The sequence below is a fragment of the Pleurodeles waltl genome, chromosome 10, assembly GCF_031143425.1.
Source record: "Pleurodeles waltl isolate 20211129_DDA chromosome 10, aPleWal1.hap1.20221129, whole genome shotgun sequence".
Lineage (NCBI taxonomy): Eukaryota > Metazoa > Chordata > Amphibia > Caudata > Salamandridae > Pleurodeles > Pleurodeles waltl.
In genome coordinates this window covers 959912684-959925206 of record NC_090449.1, presented here as the reverse complement: position 1 = coordinate 959925206, position 12523 = coordinate 959912684, and the positions used below count along the sequence as shown (strand labels likewise).

Below are 12523 nucleotides of genomic sequence, written 5' to 3'. Positions count from 1 at the left end.
GAATGGTGCTAGATGATTCTGAGCCACAATGGAAAACTCATGTGTCAAACACAAATACCTATCTCAGTCTATATGTTGGTTACGCACAAAATCACTTAGTAGCATATGAATACATCTGCATTTTCCTACATTCACTGTTACTTTTGAATTAAAACAGTTCTAAATGTTTAGGCTGAGACAATTTAAGTTTGTATACTTCCAGTTGTCTACATCACCAGTTCTGACTTTGGGTGTTTTTTGCAGTAGACAAACCTGTTCTCCCAAACACCACTCAAATATACTTAAACACACCTTTTCTGAAATCTTTGAGAATTACTTTTGTGTGCTTCCAGGGTTGGAAATATTATGGAAATGTTTTCTAAATGACCTCAACAATCCAGCTTGGTTAGCTTTGCATGGCCAGCTGTCATTGGAATATCATTATAATCCAGATTTTTCAATCCTAATTGGCAGCTCTTTGCACATAAGCAAGTGGATTTCTGCATGGACATTCTAGTTCTGTCAAGCCATGGTTATCGTTCATGCATGAAACTCATGTTTTCAGTACCACATCTGACACTAAAAGGCATTACTATGACTGTCGTTTTTTATTGACATTATTTGCTACCGATATTTGACTCTAGGTAAAAGATTGCACTTCTTGTTCTTAGTCACAAGCAACTCAGAATGTAAAAATGTGTTTTTATCACAGGTAGCTGGGTGCCTTATGAATATAGATTCCAAAGGGGGCATATTAAAAGACACACTTTGAATTTTCAGTTGATTAAGAGGATACATACATTTGTGTAGCAATTGTGAACAGAAAGGCAAGCCATGAATCATATTTGTTAAAAGTGGATTGTTGGATGAATACAGTTACAGCCAGCTTCACACAGCTTTTACTGTGAAAAGCTGTGTAAAACTAATTATGCAGGCGTGAATTACTTCTGAAATTTCTGATCTGATTCACTAAATCTTTTATTCGATGAGTAAGCAAGACAGTGAAGAATGAAGCCTCCTATTCTCCAATTTGCTTCTGCTTCATCTCAGCCCTCTTCCCCTCCTTCAAGTGCCTAATAGTTGAATTGATCAGTGATTGTCTCAGTTTATTGCTTACTATTGGCAGATAAAAATGACTTCTAGTTGAATTTTTTTTTGCAATTTCAGTTCTAATTCCTAACTGTAAGAATTTCTCTGTAGAACAGAGAACAATGACTAAAAACCAAGGCTTTGATCTAAGTCTTAAATTCAAAACAATCATTCTGTTTGAGCCAGCTGATTCCATTCAAATGGTTGTGGCAGACCAAACCCTGGGAACACTTTTTGATCATATGTTATCATTAACATATGATGGTTCAGGTTCAGATGTTGGTCAGGACAGCATACTATCATTTGTATATGATATCCAGGATCAACACTATGGCCCTCATTGCGAGGCTGGAAGTCATCAGACCACCAGCCATGCTGTGGCTGTCTTACCGCCGCGGACCCGGCGGTAAAGACTGACACATCATGAGTTGTCAAGCTTGGCAAACGCCAAATATCCAAATGCCACCAGGCCTGCCAGTGCGGTCGCACCGACTTAGCTGGTGGTGTGCACCTCCAACCTAGCGGCAGGCCTCAGCCTGCCGGCTGGATTACAGAGTTGGAGACTGCCAGGCTTTCCGTGGCGGTCACCCCACCACGAAAACCTTGGCGATTACGCACCCGGCGACATGAATCCCCATTCCTGTCACCGGCCCACGCACACGTCCACACACAGGCACCCCCCGCACCAGTCCACACAATTACAAACACCCCTTCACACATGTATGCATTCACATACACATCCCTCAGCATATGCATTCATCCACACAGACACCCCCACTCACTCGCAAACATGCAGACACACACCCCCAATCACTCGCAGACATGCAGGCACACCCCTCTACTCGCTCGCACACATGCACTTAGACACGCCCATACATGCATACAAACATTCAAACTCAATTGCATAAATCCATGCATTCACCAACCCCGCCTCCCTCTGCATACACACACTCACATTACACCCTCCTCTGCTTAACCACACAGAGACACACTCCCCCCTTTCAGATGACCACTTACCTTCGCCGTCAAGGAGGTCATCTGGGAAGGGTTGGGTCCTGGGGGTCTTGCATCGCCAGCACCACCACGCTAGCAGGATTCCGCCAAGCCGTATTATGGCTTGTAATATGGCGGACTCTTGCTGGTGAGGCGGTGCTGGCAATGCAACCGCCTCTTCGGAGTCAGACTTGTGCCCATAATTGGGCAGTAGTCCTCCAATGACTACTAATATGGTGGGCAACAGGCCAGCCACTGCCGGTCATTTGCCTGCAGCGGCTTAGGTGGTCTGACAAAAAGACCGCCAAAGTCATAATGAGACCCTATATTTTCTGCGTAGAGAGCTGCAAGGCTTTAATACCAGCTTTCAAGATTTCCAGAATCATTGTTAATGGCTTTTTAACTTTATCCATGGTAATTTGGTTAGCGTACCTAAATGTAACTTAAGCAGAACTAGTCAAGTCATCTTTGTCTTCTGGAAATGTGTATGCAGCTAAAAGGTAATGGTTTGCTTACTATTTTCCTGCCAAACTATGAATGCTTTGCCTCCTATGGAAAGTATTATATATCAAAACAACTTATATGACTGATCTAAACCAGTTAAAATTGAATCTGTGAGCCAACAGAGAAAGGGTAATCAAAAGGGAATTACATAATGTGTGGTCATCTTTCCATTAACCCTGCAACTGCGGTGATGTGGAATATTTAATGACTTCACAATAGGACAGCAGTAGGACAACAGTACACTCTGCCCTCGTCAAGCAAATAAACAAGAGCCTTCCATCGGCAGAAGCCAATTTACATTAGGTTAGGTTGACTGACTGCTGTAAATACCTGCTTGAGTAGTCTTTATTTCGTTCTGTAAACCTATGTACTCTATTTGATAAATGTATAGTAAATGTTGGGGTAATTAATTCATGTTATTTGGTCTCCATACTAAGCTCCTATCTGTATTTACTACATCATGCCTTTTTAATAGACTTTACAAGCGTGGATATTTATGTGACTTGAACAATAGCTTTATAATGCAATACAATACCATGGCACAAGCTCAACAATTCCTTATATGTGTACACACTTTATGTCGACGTTTAGGACGCCTTTTTTCCATTACTGAACTGAACTAATCACCTATGTGACTGGTGGCAAGTTAGAAATGTGTTCAAGAAGTAAGACATATTGACTGGAAACTGCTGTCTAAATCGCGCATTTATTATGTAATTAAACATGTCGGGAAAGACCCAGCAAAGATGAAGCCGGCTCCGAATGGAGCCGGCGGATTTGCTGAGGTGCGACGGGTGCAGTGGCACCCGTCGCGATTTTCAGTGTCTGCCAAGCAGACACTGAAAATCTTGCTGGGGCCCTGTTAGGGGGCCCCTGCACTGCCCATGCCAGTGGCATGGGCAGTGCAGGGGCCCCCAGGGGCCCCATGACACCCGTTCCTGCCAGCCTCTTCCTGGCGGTGTAAACCGCCAGGAACAGGCTGGCGGGAAGGGGGTCGGAATTCCCATAAGCGCCTCCATGGAGGATTCCTTTGGCCAGGGGAAAACCGGCGGGAAACCACCGGTTTCCCTTTTCTGACCGCGGCTTTTCCGCCGCGGTCAGAATTGGCCAGGAAGCACCGCCAGCCTGTTGGCGGTGCTTCCGTGGTCGTTGGCCCTGGCAGTCAATGACCGCCAGGGTCAGAATGACCCCCTACATCTCCTCAAAAACGTTTTGTGAATGGGGTACAATATGTATGCAGTGCTCGCCTAAGTCATTAACTTCATTGTTTGACTTCTAGTCAAGGGAGTCACTTTAAAGTCATCCATCCACTTTAATTTCACTTAAGTCGTTTCTAGTATAAATACAAACATTTAATGCTTATTGCATGCTGTTGTCTAAATATTGGTCTGAAATTCTCAACTTTAAGTAATCTGTCTTTGTTGTCACCAATCTCTTATTGCTCTTTTTAGATAAAGTACAGCAGTGACCTGCAACAAATGAAAGGTAGACCCAGTATGCTCATAGACACACCTGAGTTGAGGCATGTGAGGGAAACACAAAACAATATCTCAATGGTAAGGTGCCGGGAGGCCCGCCGGATGAGAATGCTGCACGGAAAGGACACTTCACATAACAACAGCAGTTTGCCTTCATCTTCTAACCAGTATCATTAACAAGGCACTCGTCATCAGTAGCTGGTCCTTCTCGTTTTGGAATTTTACACCTGAACTTGATTGCCTTAGAATAATATCACTATGCTAATAAAATTTTGACATCTGACTTACTGGTGTGGGTTGATTTTCTCTGTGGAATGCATGTTTAACCAGAACCTGACACAGTGTGGTGTGTGGTGTGCCTGCATGAGCATGTGTGGCTTCTGATCTTTCTGGTTCTACTTTAAATACAATTACTCAAGGAATGCATATGACTGGAGAGTTTAATGTGACTTTTTACAATGTCAACTGAAACATGTTTATTACTTTATAACGATAAAAAATATTATGGAGCCGCTTGGGTGTATTTTGTACTATTCAGCGAGCCGTTTCTGAATATTTCAAAACGGGAATGTATCACTCGCAAGTCGAAGGCCTTGAGACTAAAGCTTTTAATTGCTACGACGAAGTTTCACCCACTGGGGGTAGGATGTTCGAAGTTTAAGAGGGAGAACCAGAAAGGCACGCATTCGATTTTTGGAGTACATACTGTTTGCAAGTCATTATTGGCCTTCAGTCACTCCTTTGTTTGTAAAGAAGCTTGCAACATTTCATTGGTCCAATTACATTTGTAATTTGACAAAACGAAAAAACAGACATGGGGCTTCTGTCTCTAAATTCCCACGGGGTTGCTAAGGTGATAGAAGTCATTTAAATCATGTAGAACATTACTCATATAACTACATGCACCAGAAAGGAACAAAGGCTCATTTAAGTAATATGGTTTTTCAACCAAAGTATATTTAGAGACTGCCAGACATGTTATGAGTTATTTGTAGCGTGTCCCTTGTTGGCAGCTCTGAAGCTCATAATGTAGTCGCATTCAAAGTAGTTGCTGTTTCAAATGATCTGCGTTTAAATTATGGCAAAAAATAGATTATTTGGAATTTGAGAGATGCAAGACTGATGCCCAAAATTTGTGGTTTTCTTTGTAACTTATTTGGAGTGTATACCTACACGTACATTCTAGACAATTAATGTAACTACATTTATTTATTAAAATGTATATGCGGCTGTTTTTTCAAACAGACGAGTGTCTACAATGGATACATAGCAATCAATAAGTTTAACACGTCCTGGTATATGTGACGTATTTCACAAATGTCATTAGAGATCCTTCCAAGTAGAAAAAAACTCTTATTTGTCTCTTTCTATTAACACAGTGAAAACTATACCTTTTTGCAGTAAATGCATTGGCAAACATTTTAAACAGACATCAAGTAAGAACGAGTCTGTGTGTACCACGTTGACAAAGATTCTTCTTCCGCTCATAAGTCACACTCAGGGCCTGGTTACGACTTTGGCGCGTGGGACACTCCCTCACAAAGGTGACGGATATCCCGCCCGCTGTTTTACAAGTCCCATAGGAACTGTGTAATACGGCGGACGGGATATCCGTCACCTTTGTGACTGAGTATCCCATCCTACAAGGTAGTAATCAGGCTCTCAGTGGCTGCCCACTAATGTAAACTACAGATAGCTATGCACGCTGCATAGCCATCAATAAATTTAAAGCATCTATGCACTTTTTCGAATCACCATGCTTTATAAATTCACACACCCTTCTCCAAAGGTAGGAGTGACCCCTTTGGGGCGAATTTTTAAATATTTCCTGAACTTTTTGTGCATTGAGCCTCACATCTTTATAATCAGTGCACGTGTCCATATAAATCCATAAAAATCGTATTTGCATATTTCAATCCTTGTGATTCATGCAAAATGATACATTTTGTTTCCGGAAACGTCAAACACATGGCTAAGTATTTGTAAATTAGGACCTATTTGTAGAGCTTTCAGTCTTGTATGAATCCACCTACCGAATTCTGGAAGACTAGAATATCCCAGGGAGGATGAACAAAGTCAGTCACTTAGTTTTAATAATAATTAGGCAGTTTTATGGCTTTTCTCCACTCAGCTTTGACGTCAGCTCACAAAGACTTTCAGCATTTTGCTATCTGTGTTCTCATTTGCTTTTAGTGTTGGTACTGATTGCATGCATCTGAAAAGCAGGGCCACACATCGCAATACAAACGAAGCTGCTATTTTCAGCATGACAGAGAATATGTTTGTTTTTTGCAGGTGAAATATCATGAAGACTTTGAAAAGACCAAGGGTCGGGGATTTACACCCGTGGTTGATGATCCCGTGACGGAGAGGGTAAGAAGGAACACACAGATTGTCAGTGATGCAGCGTATAAAGGAGTGCATCCACATGTTGTTGAAATGGATCGAAAGCCGGGAATTATAGTTGGTGAGTTGACAAACTGAGCTCCAATACAGTTTATTGATACATGCTTCTATTAAACTTTCTACTTGCTTTGCCCCTTGAATCTGAGATATAAATTACTCCCGAGTGTTTTCTGTGTGTAATTGTATTACAGCTTTCCAGGTGTACTCCAAATCGAGGTCATTTAGACATTTAGAAAAGTAACAAGTGTAGTTGTTTGAATGAGAGAATGTAATGCAACTCACGCATTTGCACTCCTAAAATGAAATGTCATTTTTTATCTTCAAAGAAAACATTTTTCCTGCGGAAAGAGCTTATCTCTCTACACATCCATGCTAGGTCTGACATCCTTTGCGTGGTGTTCTCTTAAACCTTTTTCATTGACTCCTTTGCTTTGCTGAATTCGTTTTTATTGGCATTAGGACTCTGTGCAATTAACCTTCCCTTGATAACCAGTGAGAAAGTGCATGTGCTCTTCCCCTCTCCCTAAAACATGGTAATCTTGTCCTACATCTAATTGGCACATTCAATTTACATATTAAATGGTACTAGATGTACTCAGGATCTGTATATTAAATCTTACCAGTGGGCAGCATCGCTCATTATGACACCTACTAAAGTAGTTATTTAAACATGTCTCAGAACTGCTCCTGCAGCATGTAGTGCTGTTTTAAACTACCATTAGGATCTTTGAAAATAACCCATTTGCCAGCCCAAAACCTTCTTTTTTAATACTTATAAGTCACCGTGGAGAGAGCACAAAAACTTTACCACTAGTTACTAGAGAAAATGTGCACAGATTCCTAAAAACAAACAAAACCAAGTTCATCAGAGGAAGGCAAATATCTGGAGTTACCCTAGAGAAAAGCGCCAGGTCCAAAACAAGCCTTATCCCAAATGCTGGGAATTAACATTTTGCAGGTGTAAAGAACATTTTGCTTGGGCCTACCTATGATGTTTTGCATTCATGCTATGGTGGTTAAACAGAATCCAAATTGTGAACTTTTAACCAAAATTATGGCACCGTTCATCTCCACCCTCAATTAATTTGAGTGAAAAATAAAATAATGAATTGTATTAGATATAACGTTGAAGATATTATTGCTCTTTATATAAGCAATGAATAATACCCTCACAGACAAACTAATTCTGCAAAGGCTACTCTAGATGTGGGTGATCGGGTGTAGGTTTAGATGGCCTGTGATGAAAGGGGGCAAATATGTGTTTTTATCTTCTGAGACTATTAGAGGTGTTGGTCGTAATTACTAAGGCGGTTTGGTTTATCTCAGAATTTCTATTAGAATGAAGACGACTTTGTGTGAGGAACAACAGAGTCAAACATTGTGAAGAAGAAAACACTTCTGGCAGGCTTACAGCTATACAGGGCATTTGTGGTCTAGCTGATTTGTTGATTTTTTTAAACACAGTGGAGCTAACTGATATGCAAATTTTAATCTAGAATACTAGTGACCACAAACACCATACTCTGAAGGGTCTACCTTAAAATCAAGACACTGGAGAATATGATTGAACTCAAGTGAATCAGCAAAAACAATTCGTCCTTTGTATACTTTTCTGTGCTCCAAAAGGTTATCAAAAGGTTGCTTTCTATGAAAAAAAAGAACTGAAAAGCTGTGCAACATATGATAGGAAGGAAAAAAAAAAAATTCTCTACATCAATGACAACAATACTACAGTAGCTAATAGGAATCTCAGAATTTCAGATCTTGACCTTGTCATCCCCCATTCCTATCTGGTATCTAAAAGTGAAAGGTCCTTCTCATCAAAAGGGATACTGCTTTGGAACACCTTAACTTTTTTTGCAGTAGTCCTGTAGTCTGATTAATCCACTGCTAAGAGCTAACTTGAGCAGTTGCTGTTCATTTCACATGTTGTAAGTCAATCATTCAGTCAGCTCTAAAAAGATTTCATAGGGGTGTTTCCAAGGAATATGGCTGGTGGGACCCAACTCTAGGAGGCTTCTCCTGACCCCAGCCTGATCTGTTCAAAATCCTGCCACATCTGTGCTTAAGATACATTATTTAGATGCCCTATGAACTTGTGTGTCCCTCTGAGGAGAGTGTGAGGGGAATCGGCCGAGCTCTGTGCCTGCATATGCCTGAGACGCGTGGAGCAGACAGTTGGAGCTGTGGTGCCTTAGCCAGGACCTGGGACCCGAAGCGCAGGCCAGCTGGAGCGAGCGCATCATCCTGTGTTGCCCTTCCGGAGGATGACAGCGAAAGGTGATAGGAGGGCCTGAGGAGTGAGGAGGACGACTTGCCCCTGCTCGGGCTGCCATTGCATAGAGAGCGCGGCCCGGGGCAGCCTGAGTCGGCATGCAGGCCGTGTTGGAAGTCGACCGGGATACCAGGGGCTGGTCGATGGGTGGAGCGGAGGCCTTGCAGATGGTGGCCGATCAGGCAGGAGACTTGGCCTGCACCGGTTTGCACCTGTGGAAGACCTGACTCTGGTGTATTATGGGGCACTCTGTTCTCCGGTAGGTCCCTGCCCATTTCGAGAGCCAACAGCCAGGTGGGGTGGGTTTCCCTAGAGTGGAGATCCAGAAGGATGGGAACTTTGGTTATGGCATCCCCTGTCCCTGAAACAAGAGATGACTAGAAGCCAGAGGGTCCGAAGTTGGGAGGATCTTTGGGAGACGCCACACCCTGAGTTGTTAAGTGGTAGATATGCATTGAATATTGAATATGCACCTCTCCTTATGTCACTGTGATTTTTGCATTATCGGGGGGACTCATTTTTAAATGAGGCTGAGGGATGATGTTGGGGTGAAATGTATGAGTATTACTTAAGCCTTATGATTTGCAACACTGATGGTAAAAAGTCCTACAGGATATGCCTACTCTTTTCACACTGACTGATGCAGCATCATATCCCTTACGGGGCAGAGGAAAGCTGCCTCCACGTTAGTGGTAGGGCGTAATTGTGTTTTGGGTTTAGGCTGTATGTCCAGACAGTTAAAACTATAATGGATTTACAGTATGGATTGTTGTTGATGATATACTGTCTATTGGGGTAGGAGGAGTTAAGGAGCAAGTGATTTTCAGATTTACCTCCTATGGGGGGTATTGTGTTGTTTTTGCAGTGTGTTGAACTTGTCCTCAGATTGATTATCAGTGTCAGAACAAATACATAGGGGTGGTGGGTCAGGGGGAACTGAAGATTGGGCCACAGGGTATATAAACTAGATACAGTATGGTTGAATATTGTGACCTGGAATGTACGAGGCTTGAGACAATACACCAAGAGATATAGGGTCCACTCATATCTGAAGCACCAAAGGGTGCCAATAGCCTGTCTCCAGGAGATTCACCTTATGGGGGAAGAAGCATGTAAACAGGGTAAGAAATGGAGAGGACAATAGTTCCCAGCTACCTACTCCACTTATGCTATCGGGGTGGTCATCTGGATCACACTCGAGGTACCACATTCCACATACAGTGAGGGAGGTGTGGAGGGACGTTACCTCTTGCTCCAAAGAACACTGGATAGGAGGGAGAATACTATCTTCAACACACATGCCCCCAATACTGATGACAGATGTTTTTTACTACTGGAGGACAGTATGGGCCAACCAATAGTATGGGCGGGAGGCTACAATTTTATCTTGAGTGGCGATGGGGACAGTTATACCCCCAGGCATGGGACTAAACCCCTCATGACTAGGTCACTTACTGTGGTCATGCATAATTTGGGGTTCTACCATGGATGGCAGACTGCATCCGGAGGGTAGTGAATACACTTGCCACTCGATTACACACAACACTAATAGCCGACTTGACCAGTTTTTGGTCACTGCGATAGACTCTGGGAGACTAGAGGTGGTGACACACCTTGAGAGATGGCTGTCAGCTCATTTTCCTGGTGGTGATGCGTCTAAGGTTGGTGGACGTCCCGCGCCATGAGCGTCGTTGGTGCATGCCCCCTGATCTCTTAACAGATGCAGTGTGTGGGGGAGGAGCTGGCAACCTCCCTGGCGGACTACTTAGAGATTACCTGGGGTACTCCTACAATCAAGGCATTAGCCTGGGATACCCTCAAGGCAGTAATTCGGGGAGCTTGTCTGGGTGTTGTATGTGAGGTGAAGAGTGGGTTACAGTATGACTTGAAAGACCAGGAGAAATGCCTAACAGAGATATAGAGCTCTGATGTGACTATCCCAGAAGCCCGTGCAGCAGAACTCAGGCTCAGAAGGGCGATACTGAATATTTGGGACACTTTGAATAAATGCGCCCTACGTGCATATCGTCAAGCATCTCCACAGAGACGGCGATAAGTCAGGCAAGATACCAGCTTGCATATTTGATTGTGAGCAAGAAATTCCACCTGTCCTTCATATTTGCACACCTGAGAGTGCATTGGTAGCTGCTCAGGGGGGGGCCATAATGGATGTCTTTGTACAACACATTAAAAAGATGTATCAAGCTGGGCACATGGGTCCTGTGGGGGAGATAGAGAGTTTCTTGATTACTGTGAGAATGATCACGCTTGCTCCAGATCTTGCCCAGGAGTTGGAGAGGGAAATCACAGTAGAGGAACTGGATGAGGCTATTAAAGCGCTCAACAGATCCAAGGCTCCCGGGAGGATGGGGTCCCTGTAGAATTCTATCAGACCTATTCCATGCCCTTAAAAGGGAAATTATTGGAGGTCTTTTGGGAAACGGGAAAAAGTGGTATGCTACCCCCCTTCCATGAGGGAGGGCATAGTATGTTTTATGCCAAAATGAGGAGGGGATCGGGAAGATCCCTCATCATACAGACCCCTATTTATGCTTATTTCAGATGTGAAAATCCTTTTTTAATTGCTGGCGGAGCAACTGTTGGGAGTCATCCATAGGCTGGTACACTAAGATCGATGGAGCTTCATGCCCACACGCAGCACTATGTTTATTTTGCCCAGACTTACACACATGCTTCATGAACCATGGGTAGGGATCAGGAACTGGCTCTAGTATCACTGGATTTAGAAAAAGCCTTCAATATAGTTGAATGGGCATACCTATTGGCTGTGCTACCTTGTATGGGATTTGGAGCAGTATTTTGTGGCTGGGTGTGGCTGTTGTATACAGGCTCCATGATCCACATACGAGTTGGGAGATCTATCTGAACCATGGGCAGAGGAGAGAGGGACTAGCCAGGCTTGCCCTCTATCACCCCTATTTTTCGCTCTCACAATTGAGCCTCTGGCGCTATTGTTTTGCAAGACCCCGGACAGTACGGAGTACGAGTGGGAACAGATTACATGTTGTCTCCTTATAAGCGGCTGACGCACTCATTTATTTACATTTCCCGTCACACTCCGTTCCAATATTGATGAGTTTTCTAACAGCCTTTGATAGGGTGTTGGGTCTCTGGGTAATGCTGGTAATTTGTTGCTGTCCCCACTTGGGAGCCTGGTTGGAACAACAATGGCCCTACTTCCTGAATTGGGACTCTGGGTGGGAAACAAAGGGATTCCGATATTTTGGTATAAAAGTAGCCCACACAGAGGAAGCCTTTTGATGCTTGAATGTCAACATCCTCCTAGCAAAGCTGAAGACTTCTGCGGCCTTTTGGTCATCCAAGCTCCCCCTGTCAAGTGATGGGAAGGGCTGCGGTGGCAAAGATAGTCTTCCTGCCTGGGTGCCTTTACCTAGTACAGAACGTATTGTTCCTGTTTAGACAGGAGTTCTTTCATAAATTGAATAGTCTACTAATATCTCTGGTGTGGGGTGGGAGATGCAGCAGAATAGTGCTGTTGGTCTTTAAGTGTGACCTAGAGGTTTGGGGGGCTAGCCCTCCCAGTCATATGCTTTTATTATTATGTGGCCACATTACAACATGTGGCAAGATGATTGACAACCTACGACAACTGGGAGAGAAACTATATGTTGGTATGCTGATAGAGGACACTCTAGCCAAGCTTCTAATGAGAGGGGGTGCTCTGAGCACCCTGTTCCCTATCTGGTTAAACAAACAGCAGCGATTTGGAAAGCGATAGTCACTAAAGTCCTGCATAGAGCACCGTTTGACAGGGAAC

At 43.5% G+C, this 12523-nt stretch overlaps 1 protein-coding gene across 8 annotated transcripts in view; it reads left to right on the top strand.

Moving 5' to 3' along the window:
- Nucleotides 1–12523, top strand: part of NEBL (nebulette) — a 743048-nt gene that overhangs the window by 643439 nt on the left and 87086 nt on the right. For 5 of the 8 annotated variants that reach the window (XM_069211783.1, XM_069211782.1, XM_069211780.1 and 2 more), the window contains 2 exons: nt 4017–4121; nt 6339–6510. In XM_069211783.1, coding sequence (XP_069067884.1) covers nt 4017–4121; nt 6339–6510 — 277 coding nt within the window. The remainder of the gene's footprint in view (nt 1–4016; nt 4122–6338; nt 6511–12523) is intronic. The other 3 variants (XM_069211786.1, XM_069211788.1, XM_069211787.1) reach the window with 1 other exon arrangement.